At 44.5% G+C, this 17,185-nt stretch overlaps 1 protein-coding gene across 2 annotated transcripts; it reads right to left on the bottom strand.

The window, feature by feature from the left end:
• Window positions 1-36: 36 nt before the first annotated feature.
• GYG1 (glycogenin 1) lies at window positions 37-16,835 on the bottom strand. 2 transcript variants are annotated; one of them, XM_072143097.1, is made up of 8 exons: window positions 16,682-16,835; window positions 7,199-7,331; window positions 6,946-7,120; window positions 6,705-6,867; window positions 5,422-5,548; window positions 3,057-3,276; window positions 1,020-1,070; window positions 37-789 (listed from the first exon to the last, which is right to left on the bottom strand). In XM_072143097.1, the coding sequence occupies exons 1-8, from the start codon at window positions 16,764-16,766 to the stop codon at window positions 613-615; spliced, it is 1,131 nt and encodes a 376-aa protein (XP_071999198.1). In that variant the 5' UTR covers window positions 16,767-16,835; the 3' UTR covers window positions 37-612. The 2 variants fall into 2 exon arrangements, with proteins under 2 accessions (XP_071999198.1, XP_071999199.1); XM_072143098.1 differs by lacking the exon at window positions 1,020-1,070.
• Between the last annotated feature and the right edge of the window lie 350 nt (window positions 16,836-17,185).

The following is a 17,185-nucleotide window of genomic DNA, read 5'->3' as shown; positions in this document are numbered from 1 at the left end:
ATATTTTGAGATGCAAAGAGGATACTGAAAACAAGCTACTGACCAAAACCAGTTTATTTCTCTGAAGTGCCGTATTACAGTCGGTTTGGAAGAAGCATTACAATAGCCCTCTGAGGTACAGAACGGGAAGGGAAGCAATCCAAGGGGATGACAGTGTGCTCTTAGCTTGTGCCGAGTGATCGGAAGTGGCTCAGCCATTCACGATTCTGTATGTAGAGGGAATCTGAACAGTATTGATCTATTGAAAGGCAAAGACAAGACTTGCACCTCATTAACCACCCCAGACAAAGTAGCAGTGGGAACAAGCATCGATCCTTCTAACAGTGTGAACGGTTCTTTATGGGAAGGTAAACAGTTAAGTGCTACTTACATGTTTGGTCTGAGCAGACTGGTAACCAGATTCCCCTAAAACCAGTAAAGCCATAATGGCACATGACTGGGCATGTAACAAAGGGATGCTTAATTTACATATCCCACTTACAAGAGTGGAAGAACCCACCAACTGAGGTTTAGTAAAGCTCCTAGCAGTTTAGTAGTAAACATTGTGGTAGGACATAGTCCTAGACACCAGACAGTGGAGTCCATTTAGGGTTGTGAAAGGATTTTCCAATCCTATTGGAGATAAGCATCCAGCTTCTTCTTGATGTTGTCGTATGAATCTGCCCCCATGTAGTCGACCTGGCCTTGTTCCCACCTTTCCCTGCGTTCTTCTGAAGATATGGCTGGCGGGGATGGTGGTGGTGCCGCTGCTGCTATGCACATGTGTGACACCGCTTCTGTCACCTCCTCCTGAGGAGAGAACATACCATTTACTACCAGTAAAAATCTAATGTAAACTGATAAGACAGAACCAATGATAGCTTCCATGCAAAGAGGCAGGCAAAGCAGAACTAAAAAGACAGCCGACAAGAGCTGGAAAATCATAGAAACCCAAGTGAAAAAATATTTACATTTATACAAAAAGAAAAATGCATGAGGTCTGCGATTGTATATAGCAGCGCAACATTAGAAGTTCATACCTCTCTACAGAAGCGACAAGAGAAAGCCAGTGAGCAGACCAAGCCCGACAGCTGTGAACAGTTATAGAAAAGTGGAAAGGTTGAAGAATTACCATTCCCCCCCATTAGAAAGAAACCCTCTGTGCCAAGGCCCATGCACATATAGGCAGTTCACCATATAGTAAACCTGTATTAATTGTGCACTAGGATGTATAATTGACAGCTATGACTTAGACTCTGGGCTTCACGGTTTAAGAATTTCCTCAATCTGTTGACCTTGTTAAGTGGGTACAAGCCCATTTGTCATAAATTACACATCTGATCCTGCAGTGATCAAGCCATGTTCAAGCTACAGCTTCAATGAAACCAAGCAAATATAGGTTATTTTACACCATACCCTTCCTATATACTCCAGTGAGGATTTTAAGATAAGTCTACAAGACCCATTGTGAAGCCAATACAAATCCATTTCCCAACATAGTTGGTTTTTGTAACTGGCCCAGATGTTTGGTGGAAAGGGTCATAGCAAGAAGGGGAGAATAAATGTCAATAAGGACCAAGATTCCCCATTAGCCTAAGGGACTAAGTGTTTGCCACATACCTAGATTAGGCACTTTACCAATACACATCTATTAAAGTACATATCTGGAAAGAAGTGCAGAGAAGTGAAGCCTCCTGCCTCACCTCAGCCAGAGATTGCAGTCCATAAAGTGGCCACTGATAATGGGTCATGTGACCTGTAACTTCAGGGCAATCGTCTTGCCATGACCTTCTAGCATTCATGAAGCCAAGGTCCTGGCAGGGAGATTGCTCAGACAGTTAGAGATCATAACATGGCCACAGATGAAGGGTCATCTGATCAAGAATCTGATAATGAGGCGAGACTGGAGAGTTCAATTACACATCTATTAACAGATCTGCACAACTTTCTTGCCATGTAAATTCTAAACCCAATACCGCCCCACACATTAAAAACATAAGAGCCAACCCCTTCAAAGTTCTGTAGACTTTAGATTATAAGGGAACTTGCAAGGATCACCCACAGATCCCTACAGGACAGTTTGGGACACAAACCACCAGGCCATCTCACTCGTGTCCCAGCACACCAGTGGAGCCATGGAAGGCTGGTGAAGGACACTATGGCTTGACATGAGCAGACAGCCTAAAATGGTAGGTTTTTGATTGCAGCCATGGATCAAAAAACCCTTGTAGTATCCAAAAATAATCCTTTAACTTGCAAAAAATGCACTAAAGATGCAACAGAAGGAAAGTGTTTTGAGTAGGTAAGTGCTTGTGCAGTATCCAAAATGAGTTCCATTCCTTTGCAGGCTCATTAACTTTTAAGAGGTTCTCCCAAGGTTTGAAAACCCATCAAGGGGCAGAATGTTTTACTTTTCATGTTTCCAGGACTTCATATCAGAAATACCCTTTAAGGCTGTCCAGGCATCCCATCAAGACCAGGGCCATTTACCCATTCTTGCCAAAAATCAAAGTTCTATTGTTCAGCTTTTGAATAAAATGGTTCAAGATTTATTCTCTAAAGATATTATAGGGGTGCCCATTAGCAATGTAGATCCCCCATCCCTACACATCTGGCCAGATACTAGCTGAAGCCTAGATTCCATACGTTATAAATTCAGACTTTCACCAGGCACGGATTGCAAGGTATAATTAGAAATGGAGAAGAGATGTGGTGCTATTACCTTGCAATCTGTGCCTAATAAAGGTCTGAATTTTTAAGACTGAAATGTTAATTTATGTTGGATTGCTATACTGTTTATTCTGGATTAAATAAAGTCTCAATTTTTGACCTATAAGGAGTGCCAAGATCTATATACTCCAAAACAGTGACGTGTATTTTTTCCAATATAGATTTCATATGCATTGTATCTTCAATTCCAGCCAAACTCCATGGACCTATATTTAACTGATCTTGAAGGATTCAGCTGTGCCCAGGTTTAATGTATAGGCCAACCCAAACCCCAAGTTTTGGAAGGTTAATCCTTAATGTGCACCTTTGTAGAAAGCAAGCCAAAATGCAGTTATGGGCAGACATACCGCTTTCAAGCCAGTTGAGGTGTCCTTCACTACTCCATGTTCTGTTAACAGTGTAAGGATTCTAGATGTGTAGATTTCCCACCAGAGGTTGAGGAACTCGGGATGAATGAGAGTTTGGTCATGTGCATCTCCTTTCACAGTCTTTGTTGTACTGTCATAGGTATAGTTCCACGGCTTCACTTTACCAAGGAAATGCACCACCTTTGCATTTGCACCAAACCTAGAAAACCAGATACTTGAGATCAATAGAGACACACAGCATTAGATAACATATGTCAAACTCTGGAAATATCTACAGTTCAAGCACTAGAAATGCTTTACAATAAATAGTAAGATCATATCAGACACAGCTTGTCCAAGTACCAACCTGACCCGTTTTGTCAACATATCTGATTTCAATAGTCAGTTTCTGCTCATTCTGGGCTCTGCCATGTTTTGAAATGCAATAGTTTGAACATGGTCAAAGATTCTCCTGACTGTATATGAGCCAACACTGACATGTTAGTGATCAGGCAAAAGGACTTGCATGTTAGCTCTTCAAAACATGCAAACACCTGGTTCTCAATCCTAAATGCTTTTTTGGCAATTGCGTATACAGTTGGGAGAAACCTCTGATGCCTTTGAATTGAGTTTTAAATGCAGTGTGTGAATGAGGCCTCAATGTGTCCAGGTCTAATTTAGAACAAGTATAAACCTTAGAGGTCAGGGTTGTGCAATTGACCATACCATGCTCTGGACATTAGTTTGTTATGAATTCTTTGAGGACAGTCTTCACCCAAAAACCGCACTCCTACCCTTACAGGTCTTCTATACTGCAATTATGTAGCAAGCCATCTTTAGCATTCCCTCCGATAGATAGATCTATATCTATATCCCCCTCACCGTCTCCAGCCTCATCCCAAATAGCCCAATTGAGTTAAAGCTAGAAGTGTCAAACCCCACAGGAGGTTTAGCCTCAAAAGGAGTCTGAGCCAGCCTGGCACTGACTGTTTCAGAAGCTACCCTCCATTGTGTTTGGAAACAAAGGATCATCAAAACCCCAGTCCAACCTGTTAGTTATGGTCCATCCTAGCCTAAGGGCAAATACATTTTTGGCATCTGTATCGCCAGGGGAATTGTACAGCTACAACTTACTAGATTCTAGCATGCTTGGACACAGATACAAATCTCTGAATGGAACTAACACAAGTGGGTCAGGTTTGGCATCTGTTCACCCAGATCCAATGAGACCAGGACCCCAACGCCATGACCTACCATTGAGAAGCTAGAACTTCTCCAAGATTCTGGTTTGATACCAGATAGAAAGGTCCTCAAGGCCCTCCTATGGGTGTGCAGGGGAGTGTCTGCACCCAATATAATCAGAGAACCCCTGAGGCCTAGTGTCTTTGGCTAGGGAAAGGATCTGTTTCCATTAGGCCCACACAAGGTACATACTGTGTTCTGAAACTTACTCCTACCCAGATATTTTGTACTCTGCTTAACTGTATATTAACTATTGTGTTTTACATGTTTAAGAAAAGGGCTTTTAAAATTATGTCATAGGAAGCTTAAAGAGAACCTACCACCACGAATCTACCTATAAAGGTAGATCGGGTGGTAGGTGGATGTAGGGGACGTGAGGAGAGCTCTTTTTAGAGCTAATCCTCACGTCCCCGCTAACTTTTGGTACACTTTATTAACCTAATATGTAAATTTCGTTATGCGGCTACAGGGGCGTGGAGTAGCTGAGCACAAGGCTACACAGCGCAGCGCAGTAGCCAGCTTGTCGGACGAGGGCGCGCGGAGGAGGGTAGGAGGAGCTGCGCGTCGCACGCAGGAGGGTAGGAGGAGTAATGTGGCTACTGGGGCGTGGAGTAGCTGCGCTGTGTAGCCTCGTGCCGGCTACCACGCCCCTGTAGCCGCATAACGAAATTTACATATTAGGTTAATAAAGTGTACCGAAAGTTAGCGGGGACGCGAGGATTAGCTCTAAAAAGCTCTCCTCACGTCCCTTACATCCACCTACCACCCGATCTACCTTTATAGGTAGATTCGTGGTGGTAGGTTCCCATTAAAGAAAAGCAGATCCTGCCAGAGGGGGCACAAACCAGTATGTTACAATCCTTCATCCTGGTGGTAGATTTCCTTTAAGAAAAACAACCATACGATGTATAAAGCAGATCGCAAAATAGAATAAAACAGTCATCTTGGTGGGTAAAAAAAACCAATGATGAGAAGCCAAGTTTAGTCCTGCTTATGTTATCAGTAGCAAGGAGTCCATGTAACTTGATGTTCCAGTGCGTGGGGGGGGGGGGATGGAATTTTCATGTGATGTCTTGTCATTAACAGTATCCAAATCTTCACCCCCTCACCACCATATACTTACGCTTTAAATGCTGGGAGATAGGAATATATGGAGATGCTGCTCAAGTTATAAATAAAGGGGAGATGCTTGTGGATATCTTTGGTTGCCCAGGTGTTAAAAAATGTGTTCAGTAAACCTTGGTCACCTCCTACATAAAAACAAAAGTTTACACAATTACCTACAAAAATTGTAATCCACCAAGTCTTAGACATTTACATACACTGGGTAGTCCTGGTTATAAAATAATGTATGCTTGGAGTGCTACAATGCAGAAGTTACACCACAAACCAGAAATGGCTAGTGACCTTAATGTCTGGACTGGTGTCAGAGCCCACCTGGTACATATGCATTGCAAGGGGACCATTCACTTTGCTCACATCAGAACTTCTGAAGAGCTGCCAGAGTCCCCTGTGGCATTTTGATCTGGCTACTAGATCACTGAACAAGGTGGAGGGAAGTCCCGAGAAATCTGAGCAATGAGTCTTCTAGACCTGGCCAAGTACTGAGTATAATTACACTTTGCTTTCTGATCTGCAAGCATTCATAAACAAAAATGCAGAGTAGTCCCTGGTCCAATTTTTAGAAAAACTGGCCATTACCCAATTTTACACTTCCCTCATTACCAGCCATCTAACAAGTCTAGCCCATTTTTTGCTAGTACAGCGTCTCCTGTCAAAACAAATTTTAATCACCTTTTGTCATCAAGTGGGGCAAGATAATTTGTAGAGGAAACACCCATTCTGCACAGTTCACATTCATGTCACTAGATAGAATCTGACAATGCTAAATGCGTTTATAGAGGAGAGAAACAGACGGCACTGCTCATCGACTCTAGCCTTCAGTGGCCAATATACAAAAGGAGACAGGGGATATCAAGGATTGTGCTCCATTCATCGAGAACCCAACTGAGACTTTCAATAGAGAAGGAATGGCAGCGTGAATTCAGCCTTAGTCTGAAAGCTGTATACCAAAGAGGCACAGACGACATCTCCAGGGAGTACAGCTTTTCTTTGATGCACCTTCTAAGGGAATGTAGTTTCATAGTTTGGCATTTCCTTGTGTGAACACATGAAGCGCTATTAATGAACTTGTCTTATCTCCTTTACATGCAATGAATAAAAAGATAAAATTTACTAGCTTTTGCTGTGGAATGTCTACAGATCCTGGCAGAATATCCTGTGCATGTGAATATGACCGGAGGATGAATAGAGGAATTCTAATTTCCTTTTCTAACTCCAGGTGCCGATCCCTTGTACTAGGGGCACCTCATCTGTGGGCCAGCATCCATTGCCCGTTATACTTACCATCAAAGCTGCCTTTTTCTGTGGCCAACTGTAATAACTGGTTGTATGTTTCGATAGATGGCCGGAATACAAACACTCCAGAGTTGAAGCAGTCAGGCCAGCCAGGGTCAGGGGCAGCAGACAGCTCTTCTCGCTCAAATAGGTCATCAATATTTTGTAAAACCTGAAATTGTCAAAAAGAAATAGCTATAAAAATGGGCATCTACACAGCTCATTATAGGAGGAAAGAAGTTTGTCTTACCATTGTATCTGCATCCATAAATACACATTTGGTATATTCTATCAGGGTCCAGCAGTGAAGTTTAGTCAATGTGACCCCGAGCTCTGGTCTTTCCATTAAAGCCAGATGAGCAGAATCCTCACTGTCCAAGACATCCACAACTCGAACATCATCGTAGACTTTGTCTAGTACTTTTCTGTAATGAAAACCCATAAAAATAGAAGTGACATGGTCAGTCTCCAAATCCTATGGAGAGGCCAGAAGGACTACTTACCTCATAGAGTCCGAGACCTGAGGAGTTATGAGCACAACTAGCCTCTTTGAAGAATGTTTCCGAAGAGATGAGCCCAGCACCAGCGCTCCTTTTGCATAAGAGTCATTTGTGGAAAGGGTGACGAAAGCTTCACCTAAAATAAAAACAGACCAGTCAACCATGTTATGAAGGATCTTCCAAGACCTTCGACAACCCAGCCTGTCATTTCCAAAATGACCCATTATGTAACAGCAATACCATTTCCAAGGGTTGCAGTAAGATGACTTGGCAGCCTGTCACTTCCTATCAATGCACCATGATGTTCTCATGACAGCGTACAACCCAGCATCTGGATGCAAGGACTCCACACAGAGCACAGAATTAAACATGCTCCATCTGAGAAATATCTGATAAACACATTGCCGACTACTTATCTTTGGTGGGTACAAGAGACATGAGGGTCACTTGGGCTTTGCACGCTGAGAATAAGGTTAGTTTAGAAGAAAGTCTGGTCAGAAATACAGCCCTGGATAATGTCTGAGCACCACCAAGAGCAAGTTATGAGTGTAAATAGTCAACCCATTCTACCCTCTACAAAAGTGGACAATACACCTTATTATCCAGCCCAATAGGCTATAACCCAGTTGGAGGACTGAGGGAGGGAGGGTTTGGCAGCATAATCCACCAAATGTCCGGCCACCAGATTAAGGTCCAATAAAATATTTCTGAAGAGACGTTTTACTGCTTGATCTTGACAGATGGAGACTCAATGAATAACACATACGTCATTCCATATTCCTTGAGGGATACACAGACAAACCATACAGCCTTCATTTATGGTGAGCATGTGGGCACGAGTCCATTGGGAACAAGCATTTAAAGATTCAGCCAAACGCAATAGTAACCAATTCATCCAGGAACAAGATCTCTCCTATCCGACATTCAAGCGTACGGGAGCATTACATAACCTGACCCTGCTGCACAAACCAGAAGACAGGCATAAGACAAAGACACACTGTGGGCACAGAAACACCTCTGCATTCTTCAGATTCACTTCTGCCAAGAATTCAATGTGTTATTGGAGCCACAGGCTCAAATGCCAACCAGAAAACAAATCCTTTGGTATCTTGGAAGTGTTGGTTCATGTTAGCTACATTACATCCAAAACACTCCTTAAAGAGAACCCGTCATGCAAAATAACCCCCCTAAACTAAATATATTTTCATAAACTGCCATTAGAGAGCATTGCCTCTATCCCTTCATTGTCCCTCTACATGCCTGTAAACCTAAGCAATGAGGTCCTAAAGCTGTATGCAAATGACCTGTGAAATGTCCAATGAAGCATTAGCATATTCAAGCTGTCTAGCTTATTCATGAGTGGGAGGCACAGCCACACCCCCAGTGCATGACTGACAGCCTGTATAATGATGTGAGGCTGTATAATGATGTGCTTCCTGGTGCTGGTGGCCACGCCCCCTGCAGCCTGTGTGCGCATGTGTGTGTGTATAGGAGAGATACAGCAGCTCCAGGCTGCAGCCATGTTACAGCAGAACATGTCAGATTCATGTGTAGCTGATGTCTGTGTCTCTCACCTGTATATTAGGAGGATGCATCATGTCAGCAGATGCAGCACACACACCAGCCATGCTTTACTATACATTACACACAGACATGAACAGGGGGAGGAGAGGGGATGGGTAACGGGGTGACATCACTGCCTCTGGCCATGTGACCAGCCTCATTTACATGATAAAGAATAGATGATTTTACAATGAATAATGTATGAAATAACTAGATAAAGGCTGGGATGGGATCCTTGTGAGCTGCTCCAACAGGTAGAGGTGACAGGACAAGTGACACAGACCTGATGACAGGTGTCCTTTAATGTCTCTAGCCACAGGAGCTCATGTCACACACAAATGTGGAGCCCAAGATCATAATATCTTCCTGTATTATTAAATCTTAGGAGATATACATTTCATGAAGACTTGGCCCCTGTAACAGACTAGTTATATGCACCCAAATGTTCATTGTATAAATGAGGAAACTATACCAATGAGGGCAAGCCTGTCAGACAATGAGAACACTTAGTATTTTGGACACTTGAAGTGCCAATACAACAATTTAAGCAGTAACCCATTGCTCCCTGTCACAAGTTTCAATTGTATCAGTGTCCTAAGGTCACCAATACACTAAAAAGGAGGAGAAATTCAGATCATTGTAGCTTCCCTCGGGGACCCCTTAGCAGGTAGAACAACAAGGCCATGAGTAGGATAGTCAATGTTAGTTCACCTCTATCCACACCTACTCTGCCTGCAGTTGCAGTCACTTTAAAATAGTCCTGAACATGGAATCTCTTGGGTTGCCTGGGACTGTAATAGGCTCCGAGTCATGTCTGGCAAACTGTTCACACAGAGGGCCCCGAGTGGTACCTCTGACACCCATGCCATAGGTTCACCACCACTAAAAAAAACATTGAGGGAGGCCACTAGTGGTTGACTTCACTTACCACTTATGGATCAACAATGTTGCCCAAGTCAGTTACAATAAGCTAGAAGGATGAAGGCAGGCATCTAAGGGAATACTAGATGGCGACTAGAACCTTTACTTCATAACAGCCACCCCTACATCCTGCAGAAATCACAAGTTCTCTCTAGCCTTCATTTTTAGATTATGAATTAGCGAAGATCACAATATGGTTCAGTGTCGTGGTAAAGGCCACAAGCTCAAGAACAAAGGGTCAGTGCCTCAGGGGCCACTTTAAGGAGCCCATTTACTATCCACAAATGTGGCAGCCTCTCCAAAAGACTGACACCAATAAACTAAGGATTCCATGAAAGTTACATTTAAGGCTGCATTCACACACAGACACGTATGGGGGGTGTGTATATACGGCAAAGGGCGCACTATGCCGTACCGTTCTGTAGAAAGATACATGTCCCATCTTTCCCCGGAATACAGCACTGTGTGCTGTGTATGTTCTATGGTCCCAATGTGTGCCCAGTACAGTATGGCAGGCACATCAATGTGAATGTAGCTGGAGACTGTACAAAAATTCAGGACCAGCAGTAAATGGACTAGTGCAAGAAACTAACCACACATTTACAAGGCCACCATATACATCTGCTTTCCAGAGGCCATAGATTATGGTAGTTATGGCATCACAAGCCTATAAATAAAGCCCCACTAGTTCAGTCTGGAGAGCCTCAATTTTGCACATGCCCACCTACGCAAGATTAGATTCTACTCCACAGCAATCTCACAGCACCAAATTCTGTCACTGAAATCCAAATACATCAGAATCCCTGGCCCTTCACACCAGTCTCCATATCTGTCGCAAAAAAGCCCAGTGGATCTGCAGCAGAAGGCTGACGCCGATGTTTGGGTTATTTTTTGGCAGTCACTGAAATGGCAACAAGGAAGGGCAGGTTGTTCTGTCTTCGCCTTCCATTGAAAACAGACTTGCTATAAAAATGCCATTGCAACGGGGCCTCAATGGAGGGGAGACTAAATGTAACATGCAGATTCATGTGGCTTTTCAGCCCAATTTCCGTGCGATACTTCTCCAAACCAACAGGATCTGGAGACATGTCTTTCCATCACAGCAGGACTCAGGTGGACTTACAATTTTTGCAATAAACATATTTAAAAAAAAAAAAAAAAAAAAAAACTTCAACTAAACCCTAAACCACACTCCTGCCATGATTACAAATGGAGACAACTAGAAATCCACGGCATGAGCAGCCAGGGGCACAGGTTATCGTGTCTGTAGTGACAGCTGTAGCCATTATCCTACACCGACAAGGATGGTTTTACAACTCCCTGTCTAATCTCCGACCCACTAAAATATCTCTGGAAATAGTTCCTGTAGCAGGACTACAAAGCCCCAGATACTTGCAGAGTCACGACCTACATCTGCATAGCAGAGCACATTTTCCTGGAACAGACCATTTATTTAGAGGAACAGGCTTACCTGCTTACATGAGCTGTGACTGGTGCCCAAATTGGACTTACCGGTCTATTAAAGGAATATTAAAACACTTCCCCAGGGGGGTATAGAAAAAAGCATTACAGAGTAGATGCCATTTAAAGGGAACCTACCACCACGATTCTACCTATAAAGGTAGAAGGGGTGGTAGGTGGATGTATGGGACGTGAGGATAGCCCTTTTTTGGGCTAATCCTCACATCCCGTCTCTTTTAGAAAACTTTAATGCTGGGATATGTAAATTTTTTTAAGCAGCTACTGGGGCGTGGAGTAGCTGGACATGAGGCTACAAGTCACGGCTATTCCACGCCCCAGTAGCCTCTTTTCTCCGCCTACAATCTTTGGCGCACAGCTCCTCGCAGCTGCGCTCCCTCATCCGAGTCCCCGGCATTCTGCGCAAGCGCAGGCCTACGGCTGTGGGGCCGGAGCTACTGCGTGTGCAGAAAGCCGCAGATGCCAGGGGACTTGGACGAGGGCACGCAGCCGCGCGACGAAGATTAAATGGTAGGCGGAGAAAAGAGGCTACTGGGGCGTGGCATAGCCGTGACTTGTAGCCTCATGTCCAGCTACCCCACGCCCCAGTAGCTGCTTAGAAAACTTTAATGCTGGGTTATGTAAAAATTTTTAAGAGACGGGACGTGAGGATTAGCCCAAAAAAGGGCTATCATCACGTCCCATTCATCCACCTACCACCCGATCTCCCTTTATAGGTAGAATCATGGTGGTAGGTTCCCTTTAAAGGGAACCTGTCACCAGGAGACCCATTTTTAGCACTCCCCCAGTCCCCACAGAGCATAGTACATACACTGCCAAAGTGTTTTTGTATGAAAACTTTGTTTTACAGAAAAAAAAAAAAATGATATGTTATATTGTACCTTTCATTAGCATCTGCTGTGTGACTAGGCAGTTAGTTGCCCAATAGGAGGGGCTGGAAAGGAGCAGTCCCCCCCACCCTTGGGAAACATGTGACCTTTTCAAATATATGAATAACTCCACACTCAGGATTGGCTGTAGAGCAGCAGGGGGCGTCTCAAAGCCAAGTGATTGGTGTTTTCATATATTTGAAAAGGTCACATGGAGAAGCTGTTCCCCAAGGGGGGGGGGGGGGACTGCTCCTTTCCAGCCCCTCCCATTTGGCAACTGCCTAGTCACACAGCACATGCTAATGAAAGGTACAATATAACATCTTTTTTTCTGTAAAACCAATTTTTAATACAAAAACACTTTGGCAGTGTATGTACTATGCTCTGTGGGGACTGGGGGAGTGCTAAAAATGGGTCTCCTGGTGACAGGTTCCCTTTAAGCATTCAGAGACCATCATAGGCCATCTGCAGCAAGTCAGCAACGTTTGACTTAACATGTACACTTAATGGAGTTAGTCACCCCTTTTTCCATACATTATACATTACCATGTGCATCAAGATACATTCATAAGGCTGCATCCACATGTTCTGGTTTGGATATCAAACACTGCATCTGAAAACCTGGAGTGAACGTCCAGATGGGGGAGCTTGCCATTACCCATATGTTGGCTTTTGGCTTTAAAAACACATTCCCCGTTTTGCCTCTTGCCCAATTTTAAAGGAAATAAACCATCAATCTATCAAGATAAACCAGGGGCACAAACTCATATCCAGATACTGATTTTAATCTTAAATTTGTAAGTCTTATATTTGTTACCCCTTCCTTCTAAAACAAACTTATGCCAATGAGCCAGAAGGCCTCTGGGAGAGTTACCAGAGCCCCCTCCATACGGCAGATTGTTATACTGCAAGAGCAGACCCCCACCCCTCTGAATGTCGGATGACATTTCCTCTGCTGCAGTGAGATCCATTAAAGGGGTTATCCTGCTGTTAAAAATTACTGAGGGCCGGGCTAGTTAAACATAATAAACATCTACTTACCTCCTCCGGCGACGCCGATGTCCCACGCTGCGGACCCTTCGATCCATGCCCTAGTTTGTTTACAGGGGCACAGAAGCCATGCACAGGGAACTTCCGCCCGCCAATGTGGCCGGCTCCTCCCATCCGTCCCAATCTCTCAGCGTTGCAAGTGCTGGGAGATAGTGTCGGATGGAAGCTTCCTGTGCGCCCCTGTATACAAACCAGAGATTGACTGCGGCACGGGACGAGGCAAGTACACGTTTATTATGTTTAACTAGCCCACCCCAGCGCTCAGTAATTTTTAACACCCTGGATAACCCCTACAGTGGCCCTTAAGGTTCATGAGCAGAATTTTAAACATTGATTTTAGAAGGAAGGACGCCGTGGATACATTACAGGTTCACCTTTATGTACCTTCATGGACTTTACATATGTGCCAGTCCTGAGAATTTTCAAATGTTAATGTGGGGCCAACATACAAAGGTTAAAAGGTTTGGCCAAAAACTACAGACCTGCAAGTCTGACAGTTGTTGGGGAAATTATTTGAGGGATTCTCTTGAGATCTCTAATAAAGCCATGCCAATGCTGGGTTATAAGCGATCAGTCCTGTCAGACTAATCTAAGACTAATCTAAGACCTGGGGAAAGCTTGGGGATGTCGTGAATCTGGACTTTTCCAATTGGGGAACTGGAACAAGCTGCTCCATTAGCCTCTTCAATCCCTACCTACATGTCCTCAATGCACTCCCACTACTGCAGCCCTGGCTCCCTTGGAGCTCTGCATTCAGTGGAGACCCGCACAGCGATGTGGCAGTGAATGTGGAGCTACTGCACACATGCAGAGCTCCAAAGGAGCCAGGGCCACAGCAGCGGGAGGGTGCACAGGTAAGAAGGGATCCCAGAGGCTACAGCAGCATAGCCTTTGCTCCTGCTCCAGAGGCTACTGCATGCTCTAGAAGTGAAGTTTAGCTTAGAAACTTTTGTTTGATTAGGTTGTAAAGGTTATAAGGAACCTACCATCAGATCTACTTTAAGAGGTAGATCTTAATTTCTAATGGTAGATTTCCTTTGATGTAGATTTTTTTGTTACACGGCCTGCAACCAGGAGGCATCCTCTATGCCTAGAGGCAGATCTACTATCATCATAGTCAGGGATTCTTTATTGTAAGAGCAGTGAGACTATGTACATGTTCAACAGAGGCCTGGATGACTTTCTAGAGGAAAATAAAAAACAAAAAAGTGTCATTGTCGTATGTTATGGGGGGGGGGGGGGGGTGATCAAAAAAAATGATATGACCGAGTTGTTGATACATGGAGTTATTCTGACTGCCATATTTGGTGTCTGGGAAGAATTTTTACGACTACAGGCCAACAGTTAGTTTCTCAGGATCACTGTAGGATTTATAGGTTGGACCTGATGGAACTGCCTTTTCTCAATCTGATTATTCAACTCAATGGTTTTATTATGAATAACCTATAAGCTGCCTCCACTTTTACAGACAGATGTGTGATGCCCCCGCAGCAGTCACTGGGTTACAAGTTCTATTTTAAGAACAACCCTGACAAAGCAGAGGCACATTCTGTCTAGTGGGCAGCCAAAGAGCATGTCCCTTTTGGCTTCTGCAAGAGAGTTTGTCTCATGAAGACAGATCTCATATCTGGTGCAGAGGAAAAAAGTGTCACTAGGTGTCCCATCTTCCAAGACAGGAAGTTCCAATCTAATCACGTAATATTATAGCAAGGATAAAAACATGGTCCTCGAAAGACCTTCATATCCAGTGTGGAAATACTGTTGACTAAAGAACTGGGCTTAGTGTGTGACTGCATGGAAGGAGCTAAAAATAGAGCTGGAAGCAACGTCAGTGACCAACAGCTGGCGGGAGAGGGAACCCTGGCCTGGGAGGAAGGAGGCCACTTGTCCAGTACTAGACTGATACAATTTTACATCATTGAAAAAACCCCAATCAATAGAAATCATTCCAGGCCACAACCACTGTTTAACCCTTTACTACTTCCAGATGATCCAAAATAAAGTGACAAATACTGGATATGTAAAGCGCTGTGGAATTTTATGGCGCTATATAAAGATTATTATTATATTAATTGTGTAAGGTGCCCTGTCAAATTGTACATGTCCCCAGCCATGCATGTGTTAAATCCCTATAGGAAACAATACAGCATTGCAGGCGAGCACCACCTGACCATCAGGAAGCCTCTCCATGAGGCACAGTCAAGGACACTTCAAGGCATTCTAGTACTGATCTCTAGTAGATGGGGTTAGGTTTCATCTCCTGCCTAGAAAATGTCATTAACAAATCCTCAACCAGCTCCTGGAAGAGAAGCAAATCACAACGGGATGACGGGTCACATCAAGCCAGCACATGGAGGAACGCAACCAGGCCCATTGGGGCAAGAGGAATACAAGACACAATGTATACCTATAGGTGGATGTCACTAACCCTCACTGGGACAAGGTGTAGAAGGATAACAAACGTTCTACTGACATTCACAATGTCTCCATGTATTATGCACGGCAGGAAAATCCCCCATGGGACCCTACAGTGAGGTTACACAAGGATTAAAACTAGACAAGAGAGTGTTCACCAGCTCTGCTACATACCACAGGCCTGCAAGTACAGAAAGGGAAAGGACAACAAGAAGTTGGGTTTTGGTCACATTGAAGGCCCAAGACAGATAGAAAACCTACAGCATCATGACCGGGTCACAAACATTTTGGTGGAGATTTATTTTAATGAGAAGGAATGATCACCACTACTGACACCAATGCTCAAGATAATTAAGAGTTAACCACAACCAACTTTAGGTAGTAACTTCCTAGTACAGTGATGGCAAACCTTTTAGAGACCGAGTGCCCAAACTACAACATAGACCCGCTTATTTATCACAAAGTGCCAACACAGAAATGTAATTTGTGATTTATACTCCCTCCTCTGTCACAGTTTTCATTGATACCAGCACCTGAGGCACCAATAAAGCAGAAAATAGTCCCAGGTAGAGCTGTCACTTTAATATAGCTCTGTGCACAGCAAGTCCTGGGCTGTCTGGGACTGCAGGAAGATACCTGGAGCCCTCTCTGGTGATGGCCTGGGTGCCCACAGAAAGGGCTCTGAGTGCCACCTCTGGCACCAGTGCCATAGGTTAGCCATCACTGTCCTAGTAGTAAAGGTGTACAGTACTACAGGTGTGCAATGTCTGAGCAAAGCTACAAGCAGCAGGTACAGACACTGAATGATAAGCCTAGGCTACAGATCAGGGGCCGCAAGTTTCTCCAAAAATATTGATATTTTAAGCCAAATACCAAATATATTAGTTAAATTTAAAAATTGTACAACTATGCTAAAGCTTTATATGAGGATTGGGCCACTATCCCCTCCACTGGCCTCTAGTAACCCTGCACTACAGCCTCAGCCAATAACACGCCGAGAGTCACAAGCGTTTCCTCTATAACCAGTGCGGATTACACAGTGCACAGAAGTGCACAGCAGTGTGAGGAGTCCCCGGCCGCCGCACAGGTGCAGCGCATGTTGTACGTGTCCTGCACATAGTGAGGAAGAGGGGCTCCCCGGGGAGGTGTACCCCTGCTCCTCCGTGCAGCACTACCCCCGGGCACTCACCTGCCATCTCTGCTGTGTCCGTGCCTGGTTCCGGAGCTGCGGTCACCTCCTCCCCTGCCCCAGCTGTACAGATGCTGCCGGTCATGAAGCCGCGCAGTGACCTCCCTCTTATACGCGGCAGCCACGTGACCAGGCCCCGCCCCCTGCACGGCCGTCACCGGTGCGCAGTGATCCCCAGCCAGACATAACGCACGGCGCTAGTGCGAGGAGCCGGTGCGGTACCGGTGCGGCAATGTAATCACCACAAAACACTACTGCTGTGTGTTTATTCGCTTCTTAACATCCACAGTGTGACCGATACAGCAACAGACAGTGCTCACACAGGCCAAGGAGGGGTTAATTTACTTAAAGGGCCAGCTCCATGTACTGATCTATAAAGATCAGCAAAGAAGGAAGACCACCTACTGTACAGAGACCTCTTTATCGCTGCTGTAAGGCCATCGAACAATGACTAAAATATGGTACAAAAGTAATGAAGACTATGGGGGGCATTTATTAATCGTC

Source organism: Engystomops pustulosus, chromosome 3 (assembly GCF_040894005.1).
Source record: "Engystomops pustulosus chromosome 3, aEngPut4.maternal, whole genome shotgun sequence".
Lineage (NCBI taxonomy): Eukaryota > Metazoa > Chordata > Amphibia > Anura > Leptodactylidae > Engystomops > Engystomops pustulosus.
Note: the sequence above shows the minus strand (reverse complement) of the source record. Positions and strands in the feature narration are given on the sequence as shown.

Coding starts and splice junctions, on each gene's coding strand:
- GYG1 (XM_072143097.1), bottom strand. CDS start 16,766: ATGACCGGCAGCATCTGTACAGCTGGGGCAGGGGAGGAGGTGACCGCA. Junction 7,332..16,681: donor GGACACAGCAGAGATGGCAG/GTGAGTGCCCGG, acceptor TTTTTATTTTAG/GTGAAGCTTTCGTCACCCTT. Junction 1,071..3,056: donor CCTCAACTGGCTTGAAAGCG/GTATGTCTGCCC, acceptor AACTGTTCACAG/CTGTCGGGCTTGGTCTGCTC.